The sequence below is a fragment of the Megalobrama amblycephala genome, linkage group LG16 (genome assembly GCF_018812025.1).
Source record: "Megalobrama amblycephala isolate DHTTF-2021 linkage group LG16, ASM1881202v1, whole genome shotgun sequence".
In the NCBI taxonomy this organism is placed as follows: Eukaryota; Metazoa; Chordata; class Actinopteri; order Cypriniformes; family Xenocyprididae; genus Megalobrama; species Megalobrama amblycephala.
Window position 1 is genome coordinate 37,574,262 of NC_063059.1, and position 16,660 is coordinate 37,590,921.

Below are 16,660 nucleotides of genomic sequence, written 5' to 3' on the forward strand. Positions count from 1 at the left end.
ATTCAAAACCCTATTCTGACATTTGCGTATAGGGCAAAAAATCATCTCAAAAGCAGCAGAGCATTATGGAAGCGAATTACAGCAATGATGAAAATGTAAGGCTGAGCAGTCAAGCAAGAATCATTGAACATGCCAGATTCCTCCAACATCCTCACCTTCATGTGACTTCCAGCGGAGATGTAGCAGCACAAATGAGGATTGCTTTTCATTAGAGAAGCGTTCCACTATTCTGACCTGCTTTGGCAGAAATGATGTTCAGATTACGCTGGTTTCTATTGAATTTTGCTGTTCTCAGATTCAAAGGGCAGATGCATCTGAACTTGAATATAGTTTTTATCATTCAAAACACAGAGCTACATTTCTAACCTTCAGAAATATGCAGTAATACACAACTGGTTGGACCTTTAAGCAGAGAGAAATGGTATGACCTTTTATACAATCAGCCAATCACAGACCAATTAAACAAACATGCATCTTAGAATCTGGAAACAAACTGGGCACAATTTCAGAAACACTTGATGAACCTTAAACACATCATCATCATGCATGAAGTTCATTCAGATTTCAACCGGCTTCAGCGTCTACACCTCGTATGTCTTCAGCTCTGACATCATCGCAGGGGCTTTTGGGTAATGAGATGCTAATCAAATGAAAGCATCAATCAAACGCGTGACTTTGACAAATTGCACAATTCGCCGTGAAGTGGAATAAATCGGAATTAATTGATTTCAGGCTCGGGGTTTGTAATGTTTGCGTGTCACATGGACAACCTTGGTTTGTCTTTGACACTTTTGACTCAAAACAATGTTGTATTTCACTGACTGACTGAAACTCCATTCAAATATGAAAAATGCACAAATTCTACTTAAAGCTGCATTTTACAAATCAGGAATCTTGTCTATCAAATAATGAGAATGCATCTTTGAATAATTTCACTGATCAGGCAAGCAGTAGTGTTCTTTGCTATGTTTCACCTGTTTCACTTGAAACGGGCCTCGCAACAGAACGGGCCTCTGCTTGTGCTCGAAAAAAAGCCCTGTCCCCCATCATCACACAGCGAACACACTCCAGGGGTTGAAATTAACGGGGCTAGGGGCAAAAATGCCACCAAAATGAATAAAAATGCTTCCAATACCAATATATGTTGCAAAAAAGTACAAACCCGATTCCAAAAAAGTTGGGACACTGTACAAATTGTGAATAAAAACAGAATGCAATGCTGTGGAAGTTTCAAATTTCAATATTTTATTCAGAATACAACATAGATGACATATCAAATGTTTAAACTGAGAAAATGTAGGGACAAGGCCATGTTTACCACTGTGTGGCATCCCCTCTTCTTTTTATAACAGTCTGCAAACGTCTGGGGACTGAGGAGACAAGTTGCTCAAGTTTAGGAATAGGAATGTTGTCCCATTCTTGTCTAATACAGGCTTCTAGTTGCTCAACTGTCTTAGGTCTTCTTTGTCGCATCTTCCTCTTTATGATGCGCCAAATGTTTTCTATGGGTGAAAGATCTGGACTGCAGGCTGGCCATTTCAGTACCCGCATCCTTCTTCTACGCAGCCATGATGTTGTAATTGATGCAGTATGTGGTCTGGCATTGTCATGTTGGAAAATGCAAGGCCTTCCCTGAAAGAGACGGCGTCTGGATGGGAGCATATGTTGTTCTAGAACTTGGATATACCTTTCAGCATTGATGGTGCCTTTCCAGATGTGTAAGCTGCCCATGCCACACGCACTCATGCAACCCCATACCATCAGAGATGCAGGCTTCTGAACTGAGCGCTGATAACAACTTGGGTTGTCCTTGTCCTCTTTAGTCCGGATGACATGGCGTCCCAGTTTTCCAAAAAAGAACTTCAAATTTTGATTCGTCTGACCACAGAACAGTTTTCCACTTTGCCACAGTCCATTTTAAATGAGCCTTGGCCCAGAGAAAACGCCTGCGCTTCTGGATCATGTTTAGATATGGCTTCTTTTTTGACCTATAGAGTTTTAGCCGGCAACGGCGAATGGCACGGTGGATTGTGTTCACCGACAATGTTTTCTGGAAGTATTCCTGAGCCCATGTTGTGATTTCCATTACAGTAGCATTCCTGTATGTGATGCAGTGCCGTCTAAGGGCCCGAAGATCACGGGCATCCAGTATGGTTTTCTGGCCTTGACCCTTACGCACAGAGATTGTTCCAGATTCTCTAAATCTTTGGATGATATTATGCACTGTAGATGATGATAACTTCAAACTCTTTGCAATTTTTCTCTGAGAAACTCCTTTCTGATATTGATTCACTATTTTTCGCCACAGCATTGGGGGAATCCTCTGCCCATCTTGTCTTCTGAGAGACACTGCCACTCTGAGAGGCTCTTTTTATAGCCAATCATGTTGCCAATTGACCTAATAAGTTGCAAATTGGTCCTCCAGCTGTTCCTTATATGTACATTTAACTTTTCCGGCCTCTTATTGCTACCTGTCCCAACTTTTTTGAAATGTGTAGCTCTCATGAAATCCAAAATGAGCCAATATTTGGCATGACATTTCAAAATGTCTCACTTTCAACAGTTGATATGTTATCTATATTCTATTGTGAATAAAATATAAGTTTATGAGATTTGTAAATCATTGCATTCCTTTTTTATTCACAATTTGTACAGTGTCCCAACTTTTTTTTTGGAATTGGGTTTGTATAAGTTCTTGGTTTTAATATTTATAATCAAAATCACACAAGGAAAAGTGCTGTTTTCCCGAATATAGGCACATTTGCAAATGTGATGTTGATTTTATATAACAATTCAATAAACAATAAGTTAATAGGCTTTTAGGTGACTTACTTTTAAGACTCAATATTGTCTGTTTTTCCTCTATTTTGCCAACAAAAATAGTTCCAAACAGTAGAGCCATTGCACGTCAAAACAGTTTCAATTTTCATTACTGAATTAATCTGCATTTTTGAACAAATCAATTTAATAAATGACAAATAAATGACTCAACGACTCACTCAGTCACTTCTGCTTTGTGCCTGAATGAATCAGCCGTTTTGAACGAATCGTTTAACTGAATGATTCAATGACTAACTCGTTAAACTATGATTTGCCGCCAACTACTGTAGTATCATTTCATTTTAGCTGAGGGACTGAGGGATGAAGATTGAATGCTGTTTTTGTTTTCGGTCTTGATTGTAACAATAGTTCTGGTTAAATATATATAATGTGTTTATAAATAGACTAATAAGAACGAAATATGAGATAATATGGTAAATATAACAGAGATAAATTGCAGTAGCATTGCATCCAATGTTTGTTTTTTTTTGACTGTTTCTTTGAAACAGGCCTCCAAATTGCAAAGACTGCCACTGCAGGCAAGATCTGAACACTCCTGATGGCAATACCAGTCCTTCAAACCCATAAGCGCCACCTACAGTTCAAAATACACTACTGGTAAAAAGTTTGGAGTCGTTAAGATTTTTAAATGTTTTTGAAAGAAGTCTCATCAAGTCTGCATTTATGTAAGCAGTGGCATAGTGAAATTTTATTACGATTTTCTGAAAATTCAGCTTTAAATCACAGGAATAAATTAAATTTTAACACATATAACAATAGAAAACAGTTTTTTTTTAATTGTAATACTATTTCACAGTATATACACAAAATACAGTATTTTTACTGTATTTTTGATCAAATAAATGCAGCATTGCTGAGCAGAAGAGACTTCTTTTCAAACATAAAACAAATCTTAATTATTCCAAACATTTAGTGTAGGTTTTAACTTTTGAATCAAATGGCCTAGAATTCTGAATTTTGGTGAAAGCCATTTTGATCTTCCTCAAATCTGTGTCATATAATCCTGAGACTGTGCCAGTCAGAAGTGATTCAGAGCTGTTGCTGTGAGAGTTGTGGACGTGAGTGTTTCAGATACGGACCTCACAGCGAAAAGAGCCAACAGCTAAAGGATCAGAGGACAAAGATGCAGTTCTTCCCTCCATTCATTCAACATCCCACTATCCCACATCACTGGATCACAGCCAGGGGGTGTTTGTGTGTGAGAGAGTGTGTTTGATGTGTGTGAGACTGAGATGTCTCTGTTCGGGCTCCCTTATCTCTAGAACTGGCCAATAAGATGCAGTGTTTTTAGGTTTATACTCTTGCTCTTATTAAAAATACACAGTAAACAGAGAAATTAAGAGTCTAACGCATCTGAATTAAATCACAGCTTCTAATTCATCTGATCATAAACATGATGCTTTCCAAAATGTACTGAAAATATAAAATATATTACTAATATAAAATATTTCAATATAAAATTATTCAATTGTAAAGAATTGTTGCTGTTGAAATTAAATTGCTGTTGAAAAAAATGAATGCTGTTTTACAGCAATTACTGTATTACAATAATGAGAATAATTAAAAAAAAAATTATGAGAATTATTTATGGACAGATTCACCCTACTTTTCTAGTTTCTAAAACTGTTTCTAGTCTGTTTGAATAAACTGTTAATGATTCTAACTAAGGAATAAAAATCCAACTTTTCACATCCTCTTTTGTAAAGTCGTTTTGGATAAAAGCATTTGCTAAATGCATAAATGTAATTGTGTGTAAATAAATGTAGATAGCCTCTCATAATCAAATTGTTAATAATCTATCTTACTCAATCAATTATATATTTGCTGCTGAGCCTCAGGTCATTCTCGCAGTGTTTTGGCACAGTTTTTCTGGATATCCGGGAGTCACTGCCCACTCCGAGGGTCTCTGAGCAGAAAGCAGATTAGCCCAGCTTGTTTAACATGCTTAACAGGGACGATTTTCCAGTATTACTTCTAACCCAGCAAAAGCTGAGAGGACTAATTGAAACACCAACCATATGGAGCAGATTAAAGGTTTGCAGAGAAAAAAAAGATTAGATTCGACCTCAGACCAGGAGAAATTATAGCGGTGGATTAAACGCACAAAGAACATTATTAAAGGCTCCAAAGAAACATTATCAGCCACCTCTGGTACAAACCAATCCATAAATCTCAATTGTTATTTAACTAGTTAACAACCACACTATGCTGTGAACAATATCACACAATCTTTACAGCAGGGGTTCTCAACTCTGGCCCTCGAGGTCAACTGTCTTGCAGAGTTTCACCCCTACCCTGATGAAACTCACCTGACTTTAGCTTTCTAGTAATCCTGAACCTTGACTGTGTCTGAAATGGCCCCCTATACCCTTAAATAGAGCTCTATTTGAGCAGACAGCCATTTGTAGAGGTGTCTGAAACCATAGTTGACGATATTGAGTGCACTCATTCAATCCCACAATGCACCATAATAACGAGTGTACAACCAATGTACGCTCAACAGTTAGAGAATATCCATAATGCACTGTAAGAGTTGCTCATTGAATGAATTCCCGCATGTGACCAGAAGATGGCGCACGCAGCTGAATTTTCCAAACCGCTGGTCCAATGTGGGTACAGTGTAATATCATACAGGTATAAATTCCTTTTTAAATGATTATTAAATTGTTTAATTAAGGTTTATACATGACAGAGTTGAAGATAAATCGTTTTATTACTATTGGAGCTGGCAGTTTGCTAATTTCAAATGATTATTAAAACAGCAAGCCTTTCCGGCACACTCCAAATTCACTCACTCGTTTTCATTCACTTCTTCAAGCTAACTATATTAGTGGACTAATGTAGGGAATAGAGAATAAAGGGGCGATTTCGAACACAGCTCTTGATTAGCTTTGATTAGATTTGGAGAAAGTGGATCTGGAAGGCCAGAGTTGAGAACCCCTGCTTTACATTAATTATTATACCAAACTTACGACATTCATACACTGGACTGCATTATATCAGAAACCTCAATGTTACTGGTCAATAAATACAACAACGGATCATAAGAAGCTGTTAGATAGTGAATTAACTTGCATTTCAGTATTATCTGTCCAGACCCCTGCCCTCTCTCTCTCTTTCTCTCATAAGACATCAGGATTGACAAATCAGGATTAGATGGAATGGACTGAAATGTTCAATGAAAATACTGCAGCTGGAAGCATCATCTCATACACGCACAATTCAAAGAGGTACACAAAATAATGACTCAGTTTGAGAACATATCCTATCTGTTATCTAGATAGGATATGTTCAAATTGTCCTAATCGAAAATTCTAGAAAAAAGTGCCAGTGTGATCATGAGACTTGAAGAGGACCTATAATGCCCCTTTTACAAGATGTATTATAAGTCTCTGGTGTTCATAGAAAGTGTCTGTGAAGTTTCAGCTCAAAATACCCCACAGATCATTTATTAGAGCTTGTTAAATTTGCCCCTATTTGGGTGTGTGTCCCTTTAAATGCAAATGAGCTGCTGCTCCCTGCCCCCTTTCCAGAAGAGGGCGGAGCTTTAACAGCTCACACTTCGGTTTCTCAACAACAACAAAGCTGGAGAATCTCACGCAGCCATGCGGATTGTCAGTAACGATGTTCAGCCTTACATTATTCAAACCGGAGTCGACACTGATGGAGAGACTCAGGAAGAAGTTACAACTTTTAGAATGAAACTGGACATTTCTGAATGGTTAGTGGATGAATTTATGTAGTTGCTGTGGAGCTGATTCAACTCATCGACTAGCGTGTGCCGTCCTGTTAATCTTTTGTGCAAATCCAGCATTGAATTGACTCTCGTTTGTGAAGCAGTCCGGCGTAAAATGACGGCATGACAACAACACTCTACAACAACTCTTCCTCTTCTCTAAAGCAGCCCAACATGTCCTCGACCCTTTTGTTGTGTGTTCTCGGGGGCGGGGTTTATGTAAATTTTAGGGTTAGTGATGTCACTAACCCGGGAAGAAGCTCGTTGTAGTCCTTAAAAAGCAATTTCTGTATAAGAAAATATCTCTCTTTGCATTGAACTTTGAGCGTCGGAACTTTGCAGATGTTGTTTATGCTCAAACAGCAACATTACACACTAACTAAAGTTAAAAAAGTCAAATCATCAAGGAACCCTTTTAACACATTCTAATTTTGCTGCATTAGATTCCAAATAGACAGATTTAGTTGTACTATACAAAACAACACTCTACCTCTTATGCAATTTCCATGATTAACATTTATCACCTCAAGATTGCTAAAAAATAACTTTCTAATAAGAAAAATCCTTCGTAATCATATGTGATGACCAAAAGTTAACTAAGTTACACCAGGCTTTGAAGTTTTCAACAAGAAAAATGTCTGAATGTCATTGCATTTGATAACAAAATATCAAATCAAATTGCATCTACAGTCATTGTTGCTCAATGACTTTCAATCAGCTGGTGTTTTGATGAGTTTTAGAGGATGTATAAGATCTGGAAGAGCAAAGATATCAGTCAAACTATGCCAAAAGCAGATTAGTCAGAACCATCATCATCTTTCCCACGATGTTGTGCAGTATGTGTGTGAGAGTTGGACATCAATAAAGGCAGATGGAAGGAAAATTGATGCATTTAAAATGTTGGCAGAAACTGTTACAAATACCATGGATAGCCAAGAAAACAAATAAAGAAGTACTGATCACATAAAATCAGGGATGTTGAGCTGAAATAACTAGACTTAGATTGACTTGTTGTGGTCATGATACGAGCAAACTCTCTCTAGAGAAGTCAGTAATGTTGGGAATGGTCAGTGGAATCAGAAGAAGGGGAGAACGAAGAATCTCGCTGGCTCGACACTATTAAAACGGATATGAACATTAAACAGTTGAAAGAAGCAGTGCTCGACAGGATAGCATAGAAAATGCTTGTGCATAATGTCACCGAGAGTCAGATATGACTGAATGGATAGATCATCATCACCATCGGTGGATATATGAAGTCAGTTCTCCTCAAAAGCACACACAGATGTCACTATATCCATTGTTTTTATCAAAAATACACTGAAAAAATATGGTGTAGGATTTACTTCACATCAATTTTCACTCAAAAATGTCTATTTTACAAATAGTTGCAAAGAAACAAGTAACACACTGAATTAAACATGAGCTTTTAAGTAGAAAGTAGAAAATTGTATTTTTGTGAAATATTCTGCTTGTTAAGTGTGCTTGTGCTATATTTCTTGAAAATAAAAGCCACTTTGTTTGATATTTTAATCTAACAGAAATGACTTACAAACATTTTTAAGTGACTTAAGTGTCAAAATATTTTCAAAATATAGGGATAAATCGACCACTTTTATCACATAGTGAGTATTTTATGCATGAGGCACACGAATTAAGACCTACAGAAGTTCTAGTTTGCAATGACATTCAGAATTTAAAACACTTTAAGTGTCCAAGTACGTTTTGGAGACTGAAAAAGGCAAAACAAACAACAAAAATCATGGTACAGAAATGTTAATTCTACATATTAAAGCACATTAGCTGTTATTAATGAAGGGCTTTCATACTCACCGATTCTCAAGACCTGCTGCGCGCTGAGACTGACCTCTGCCATCAGACACAGCAGGATGAAGCTCACACCTGTCCCCTTCAGCATGGTGCACCTGCAGGAGGAACATTCAACATCCATATCCTTCTTCTTTTTGTATCCATACAGGTGTAATTTCCATCCGAGCAGCATATTTCCACTCACTCGTACTGGTGGGAATCACCCATCCTCACATCCATAGGTGCTAACTGGGCATCACTTTCCAGAATAAGTCACCGTGAATGAGCATCCCTCCCGCGGTGCGTTCAGGACATAGTGGTGCTGCTGACAGGGACCGAGCGCGCGGAGAACGACTCCCAGTCCGTGCGCGCGGGCTCAATTGAGGGCAAAGTCGACTCTCTGATCCGCAAACATGGATCCGTTGTGAAGATTAACTTCAAATCTGGCAACAGTCGACCTCGACAACGTCTTTGCTCTTTGGTACACCGAGGAAATGATTAAATCTTGTGCCGGCGCTCTGATGGAAACGCACATCTGCCAGCAGATTAAATACCGGTTTATCTGTCACTCGCTGTCTGTGATTTCACCAAACGCGAAGACACCTTATTCAACAGCAGTGTAACCCACTTTTAATATATAAAAAAACCACTCGCATTATATAAAAATTCAACTAAAATGACCAGGTCAGAACTAGGCAGCTGTGAGAAGTTTGTGTGTGAAGTAGGCTAGTGGTAGAGATTCGATTCATTCCAATGATTCAAATCTTAAACAAGTTCAGTTAAAAAGTTTCGATCGGATTTGTCAGTGGTTTATTTCGGAATAGCATACTACTCTTACTATTTGTGCTAAATAAAAATATGGAAGTGCAATTACGGTAGTGTGCTATTCTGAATTCAGCATCTTTTGTGTGTTACGGGTGAGTCATTGAATCTTCACTCAACCGTTTTTGTTTTTATAGAACAAGTCTGAATCGAAAACTAGCTATTTTACCAACCACCATTTACACAACACCATTTTCAACTCAAACACGACAACAGTGTTTTTTGGGACCTGAACTTTTGAAAAAGGGATTCAAAGTGCAAGTTTTTGAAAGTGATACAGTTATCATCTCCATGCAAACTGAAAAAAAAACCCGCGAATTTGTAAAAACGGTGATGTCACGCGCATGCGTTTTACGTGTTCAGTCTATAGGTGCATGTTTCTTTACAAAGTGACATCGCCAACTACTGAAATGGCAGCAAATTAGTGTTTTTAGTAGTTTTCGACTAATTAATGATGTTCAATTATTCACTTAATATACTTATTTTTAGATTAATTATTAATTAACCGTTCATCAAGTCTAAGAAATTATGTTCAATTGGTTTTATTATGCACTGTGTTTTTGTACGCATTATATAAGCAATGTACTCATTCGTCTATACTTAGGATATCATTAACTGTCAGTTTGGGGAGACCTGATTTCAAGGGAGGACCTGATTTGTCATGATACCGGTGGGAAAGTGACGTCAATTCATACCCTCTGTAGAACGTCACATGGTCATCTTGAAATTACGGTTATTACGACATGCTGCGCTCAGATAGCACATGTACATCTGCAAGATGTCTGTTAAGGATCACTTCATCTAAAAAGCAGTTTACAAACATCTGATAGATGTCTTTAAGATGACAGTTTTACAAACATTCTAAATCATAAAAATCTTAAAGACATTTTCTAAACATCTCTTTGACATCTGACAGGAAACGTCCTATAGACGTATTGCAGATGAGCAAACACTCTAAAAAATATGTCTTCCAGATGTAAACATGCACATCAAATAGACGTCTCTGAGATTATATGTCGTGTGCTGCTTTAAATGCTCGAGTTCTTTAAAACATGGTGGATTCTGATTGACTGTCAATGTTTTTATCGCTCATCAGTTGGAAAAAAAAGTTTTGGAAGTGATTCCAACGCTCTGGATCTAGTTTAAGAGGTGATTGCAACCCGTATCATTTAGGTCTTTGTGACAGTGGGTTTATACGGCATTAGAGGGATTACAGAGACAGGATCTGGATCACAGATCATTTAGAGAGGGAGGATAGTCTACAGTTCAGCCCCTGTAAACAAAGCCAGATAAAGCATGGCGCTGGTTAATGCATTTTTACAGGATGTTTTACACTAGAGGTGTTAACTTTGACAACACACTAGACTAAGTCTAATAGTATAACAGTGAGAAGAAATCTCTGTAAAATGTTTGCAATACATCTTACAATTTACAAAAAAAAGATGAAATCCCCAATAAGATAGACTTGTAAGTTGTAAGAGTGAAAACTACAGTAAATGCTCAGTAAGGCCATCTACTGGTTAATCATCATAATAACATTAAAAAAAAGTTTTAAAAAATCAATATCAAACCATTACACTTAAGATAGTTGAACTGAGACAGATTATGTGATAGAAACAGCAGAGATTTGCTTATAATAATTTAAAAATTAACAAGTGGCAATACAAAAATTGCATACAGTAAACTATATTAGTCCCCTGTCAGCTGAAAAGAGAGAACCATGGCATATTCACATGACTATGTCTTCAAATATTGTCATATTCTCAGCTCCAGGACAAACTCACAGCTGTTTATTTAGAGAATAACACACCGCGTCTTAACTGCCAGCAAATATTATCCCACAGGGCTAAAACCGGTTTGATGTGCTGTATGCTGATTCAGTGTTTGCTGGCCACATGCCTCTCAATGTGAAACAAAGGTTGTTTATGGGGGCTGGATTCAGTCACAGCTTTGAGTTCACAACTTTACGTGCATCCATTGAGAGTTTTACCCGGAGTTCTCTATCCGTTAGCATCCACATTCAATGACAGTTGCTCATCTGGTGCAGGACCCTCTGTATTCTGCATTCTGTCATTAGATCTCATGGGACAAAGAGTTGAAACTCTGGAGCTGCAGGAAAATAATGCCATGACAGTCTGAAACACTTCTGTATTCTCAGCTGTGATGTCGAATCCATTTCCCTTTAGTTTTATCCCTTTTAATAAAACTAAATTTTTTTGTTTTATGTGTTGCATGCATTGCATATCACTCTTGCTCTTAGTTTCTCTGTCAAAATGAATAACGTTTTTTTGTAATATTGCCTACAAAATTAAACTGATGTAATGTTTAATGTGAGATTATATGATATTGATATTACACAGCCCTTAAAGCAGTGGCCTCAGCACACATCCAAACAGGGCACAAAATAGCTTAAAATAAGACAAAACCAGATTAAAATAACTAAAACAGCTAAAAATCCAGATGTAAGCTGTTGTTCAATTTGTTCCCTCAACAGCTGCCATTTGTATTTAAGATTAAGAACCAGAGTTCTCATGATTTCGGAAAACCTGGATATGAGGGAATTTTAAAAATGTGATATTTAAATCTGGAAAAGTCATGGAAATTAATAAAATGTTTAAAAAAAGTCATATTTTTAAACTATATAATTTTGTCTAGTCATAAAAAAATTTTATTGGATAGAAATTGCTAAGAATTTGCTATTTGTGAAAATAATAATAAAAACTTAATCCTGAATGACTAAAAAAGTAATGTAAATTAACTACTTAAAGATGAAAACAGAAAAATATGCAGTTTTTGAAACTTCTGGAATTATGGGATTTAGATTTTTTAATTATTTTATTTAATTTTTTTTAAAGTCACCATGAAACAAAAATTGAATTTTGTTTTTTTTATAGAATATTGAATATATAGAATAAATATATATATAATAATTTATCTATTCATGTGCCTCGTAATCTTTAAAGAAAATAACTTCCCTCTCCTCTCACAGTGACTTCTCTTCTCTGATGATGTGCTTACTGGCGCAAAGGCGGGAAAAACTGTCACTCAAATGAGATTGACCAATAGCAAACCACAACCATCCAATCAATTCCCCACAGACAAATTCAAGTCCCGCCCTACATTTGTTCTTGTTCGAGAAGCCATTTCACTTGCATAAATGTCACAATAGCCAAGAGAAGACAATTGCAACTTCCGTTTCATGCTGACTTGACCTAGTTTGAATCTACTGGAATTATGGATTTAAAAAAATATTATTTAAAAATAAGTGGTGAGTACATCAAAAATCCTTAGATACGCAATCCACAGCTACTGTTTGAGCTGCACGACTGCACCCTGGAGTAGTTGTACCCTACGAAGAGCGGGTTCTGCTGCACAGGATAAAACGTGGATCTGGAGGTGAAGGATGCGTAAGGATCACTACCATTGCTTCCTTTGAAGGGTGTGGAAAGCTGACTGGGGTACTGAGTGTTTCTGGATACATACTGGCCTTGAATCACATTTGGGCCGTAATAACTCGGGTTCTGAGGTGGCATGATGTACACTAAAGACCCTGTGGTCGGCGGTTGCACATTGAAGGGTGAACGTTGACCACTAGAAGGCGTAATGGCGTAGCTGAACGCAGACGGCGAAGGCTGCTGAATGGAGAGGCGATTGTTCTGAAGCAAAGGCTGGTGTCTTATAGAGTTAAAGGGCTGGAAGCGGTTTAAAGCGGGTTTATTAACTGGTCGATGAGCATTAAATGTGCCTGGACCAACACGGCGACAGAGAAATATAACTCCAGACGCCAAAAGAAAAGCACTAGTTAACCAACCGATATACAGCGCCTCTCCCAGTTCCCTGCGCTGCGCGTCCAGCAGTAGAGGGTTGTAGAAGTCTCTAATGATAGTGTGAGCCGTCCAAGAGACTGGGATGATAACGCAAACTGATGCTAAGATCTGCATCGCCCCCACGGCAATCGCAATCATGCTTTTGACGCGCGGTTGATCCTTAAGACACGACGTGCAACGGAGGCCAAAAAGAGACACGAGCAGCCCGAGCGCAGACAGTGCCAGAGCGCTACACGTCAAGCCTCGGGCCGCCTGCAGGTCCGGCGGGAGGAACAGCAGAGAGTCGTAGACTTTGCACTGCATGTGGATGTTGGCCTGCCTGAAGCACGACATCCACAGACCCTCCCAGCGTGTCTCCATCACGATGATATTCTCCCCTATGAACGCTGTCACTTTCCACATGGGAAGGCCCGTGACGGCCACCGTCCCGATCAGACCGATGATTCCCAGACACAGAGCGATGAGTTCACATTTGCCCTGAACCATCATTGACCTCCTCCTGTCACGCTTTTCATTCGTTTTCCTAAAAGTATAGAAACAAATATAATTGGTTTCATTCTTGCATATTAGAATGATTTCTGAAGGATCATTGTGACACTGAAGACTGGAGTAATGATGCTGAAAATCACAGGAATAAAACTAATTTTAAAGGGTTAGTTCACCCAAAAATTAAATTTCTGTCATTAATTACTCACCCTCATGTCGTTCCACACCCGTTAGACCTTCGTTCATCTTCAGAACACAAATTAAGATATTTTTTGATGAAATCCGATGGCTCAGTGAGGCCTCTATTGCCAGCAAGACAATTTCAATGCCCAGAAAGCTGCTAAAACATATTTAAGATTAAAACAGTTCATGTAACAGCAATGACATTTCCTCTCTCAAGATCCATTAATGTACTAAAAACATATTTAAATCAGTTCATGTGAGTACAGTGGTTCAATATTAATATTATAAAGCGACGAGAATATTTTTGGTGCACCAAAAAACAAAAAAACAAAATAACGACTTATTTAGTGATGGCCGATTTCAAAACACTGCTTCAGGAAGCTTAGGAGCATAAATGAATCAGTGTATCGAATCTGATGTTCGGAGCGCCAAAGTCACATGATTTCAGGCGTTTGGCAGTTTGACGCTCAATCCGAACCATGATTCAACACGCTGATTCATTATGCTCTGAAGCTTCCTGAATCAGTGTTTTGAAATCAGCCATCACTAAATAAGTCATTATTTTGGTTTTTTGGCACACCAAAAATATTCTCATCGCTTTATAATATTAATATTGAACCACTGTACTCACATGAACTGATTTAAATATGTTTTTAGTACATTAATGGATCTTTGTCCTTAGTCCATTAATGTCATTGCTCCCTATGGAGGCCTCACGGAGCCATCGGATTTCAACAAACATCTTAATTTGTGTTCCGAAGATAAACGAAGGTCTTACAGGTGTGGAACGGCATGAGTAAAAAATGACAGAATTTTCATTTTTGGGTGAACTAACCCTTTAATATGACAAAGTGACGAGAATACTTTTTATGCATCAAAAAAACAAAATAACGACTTTATTCAACAATATCTAGTGTTGTGATTTTGAATCAAAAAAAAATCACATGATTTCAGTATAGGAGGCTTTGTTATGTCATAAGTGTTTCGAAATTTCAATGGTTCACCACTGGGGGGCGTGATTTTGGCAGTTTGATACACGCTCCGAACCACTGATTCGAAACAAAAGATTTGTAAAGCTTCGAAGCTTCATGAAGCAGTGTTTTGAAACCGCCCATCACTAGATATTGTTGAATAAAGTCCTTTTTCTTTTTCTTTTTTTATTTTGGGCGCACAAAAAATATTCTCGTCACTTTATAACATTAAGGTTGAACCACTGTAGTCATATGAACTGTCTAAAATATGTTTTAGTAGCTTTCTGGGAATTGAAATTGTCTTGCTGGCTATGCAGGCCTCACTGAGCCATTTATGAAAAATATCTTAATTTGTGTTCTGAAGATGAATGAAGGTCTTACGGGTGTGGAATGACATGAGTGTGAGTACTAATTAATGATAGAATTAACCCTTTAACATACAGTATATTCAAATAGAAAAAAAAGTTTTTAATATTTCACAATATTACTGTTTTTACTGTATTTTTGATCAAATAAATGCAGCCTTGGTGAGCATAAGAGCAAAAAAAAGATTTTATAAACCCCAAACTATTGAACAGAATGTGCCATAACATGCATGCTTTCAATTTCATAAAATTATGCTCAATTCTGTTTTGAAGCAAATGTTTAATTCTTCTGTTCATTTCTGTTGTTCTCTGTCTAGCTGTTGTTGTTTTCAACAAAAGAACATGTCCTGAATGAATGTCTCCTCAAATGACTCAAACTATCCTCAACAAATGAATGAATCCACTCACCCTGTTCTGAACAAGGATAATCCTGTTGGGCAGTGATTTAGTGTCCAAATCCAGAGACGCTGTGTTAAACACAAAACACAGGTGTGTTAGAAATGTAAATGTTGTTCCTAGATCAAATAGGGCAGTCAGTGTCCTCATAGAAGAGTGTGCTATTATGTGTAAGAAATTATGAAAAACTTAACTGTCTTTGTTATGGGAAAGTGGCAGTAGTGTCTTCTGATTGGTTCAGGAGGATGAGGGTATGTAGAGATGCTGATGGTGTGTTTACTATCCGGTGGTCATAGGATGTCAACAAGGCCTCTCTCACATAAACATTCTCACATGAACAGATGACCTTGACTAAGAAAGAGTTATAGCATTCTCATACTTCATCACTAGAGGGAGCAGCTGCGCCAATCTGATTACAGGTAAGTTAGTTCAGTCAGGGCTGTTTAAGTAGGGCTTTGGAAGCTGAAACGAATTTCTTTTATCCGCCTTATTTGGCACCAATGCAGAAGTAAGCTATTTTCTGTTAATGTGCGAGACTTCCGAATCATAAGCCGCTATAGGTAGACTAGAGAACTTGATAAACAACAAAGTGCAGAAAACGCTAAAAAAAAATATTTGGGCTACAAACAAGTGTGTTTGTGATTACGATAGGCTAAAAAATTAAAATAATATAAGAAATACGAGTTTATAATATCAAGCAGTATTAACGGGCTGTTTTGCACGGCAAAAATAACTGGAACCACGTGACAAATTTTCGCGCCGCATTAACATTAAAAACAAGGTGGATAGTCAGTGACAGACTAGCAGCTTAGAGTTTTGACAATGTTATCTATTTTTATTGTCATTTATCATGCATCAATGTACATTTTATCGAAAGAACCAGTTGTAGACCATCTTTTGTGACACACAGGCACAATGACTTTTGTTATTGTCTAGTCAAGGTCAATTCTCCCTGGTGGTGACCCACATCTTTTGCATTAGCAGCCTGAACTATGAGGCCAACACAGTACATACAGGCTCTGTCTTGCTGTATACTGCCTACTTAGCGAGCAAACTTCTAAGGAAGCATCCTAAATTAAATATGTATTTAAGAACACTCTAGGCAGTAACTTTTGTCTTCACAGCACTGAAATAGTGTACTGCAGTTAGCATAATAATAATGCAATACCCTGATAATCATAAAAATACAGTGTGCATATTTGGAAAAATAATTTTAAATTAGAC

At 37.6% G+C, this 16,660-nt stretch overlaps 3 protein-coding genes across 9 annotated transcripts in view; 1 reads left to right on the forward strand and 2 right to left on the reverse strand.

Moving 5' to 3' along the window:
• Positions 1 to 9,048, reverse strand: part of grik1b (glutamate receptor, ionotropic, kainate 1b) — a 49,103-nt gene extending 40,055 nt beyond the window's left edge. The window contains exons 1-2 of one of the 7 annotated variants that reach the window (XM_048160559.1): positions 8,592 to 9,046; positions 8,411 to 8,502 (exon numbers count right to left, since the gene is read on the reverse strand). In XM_048160559.1, coding sequence (XP_048016516.1) covers positions 8,411 to 8,502; positions 8,592 to 8,626 — 127 coding nt within the window. In that variant the 5' untranslated portion in view covers positions 8,627 to 9,046. Of the gene's footprint in view, positions 1 to 8,410 lie in introns of all 7 variants that reach the window. The other 6 variants (XM_048160553.1, XM_048160554.1, XM_048160557.1 and 3 more) reach the window with 6 other exon arrangements.
• LOC125248560 (NACHT, LRR and PYD domains-containing protein 12-like) overlaps positions 1 to 16,660 on the forward strand; it is a 1,264,817-nt gene that overhangs the window by 133,560 nt on the left and 1,114,597 nt on the right. The gene's annotated exons all lie outside the window — the stretch shown is intronic.
• On the reverse strand, positions 11,930 to 16,055 carry cldn8.3 (claudin 8.3). The gene is made up of 2 exons (XM_048160762.1): positions 15,449 to 16,055; positions 11,930 to 13,558 (listed from the first exon to the last, which is right to left on the reverse strand). The coding sequence occupies exon 2, from the start codon at positions 13,522 to 13,524 to the stop codon at positions 12,496 to 12,498; it is 1,029 nt and encodes a 342-aa protein (XP_048016719.1). The 5' UTR covers positions 13,525 to 13,558; positions 15,449 to 16,055; the 3' UTR covers positions 11,930 to 12,495.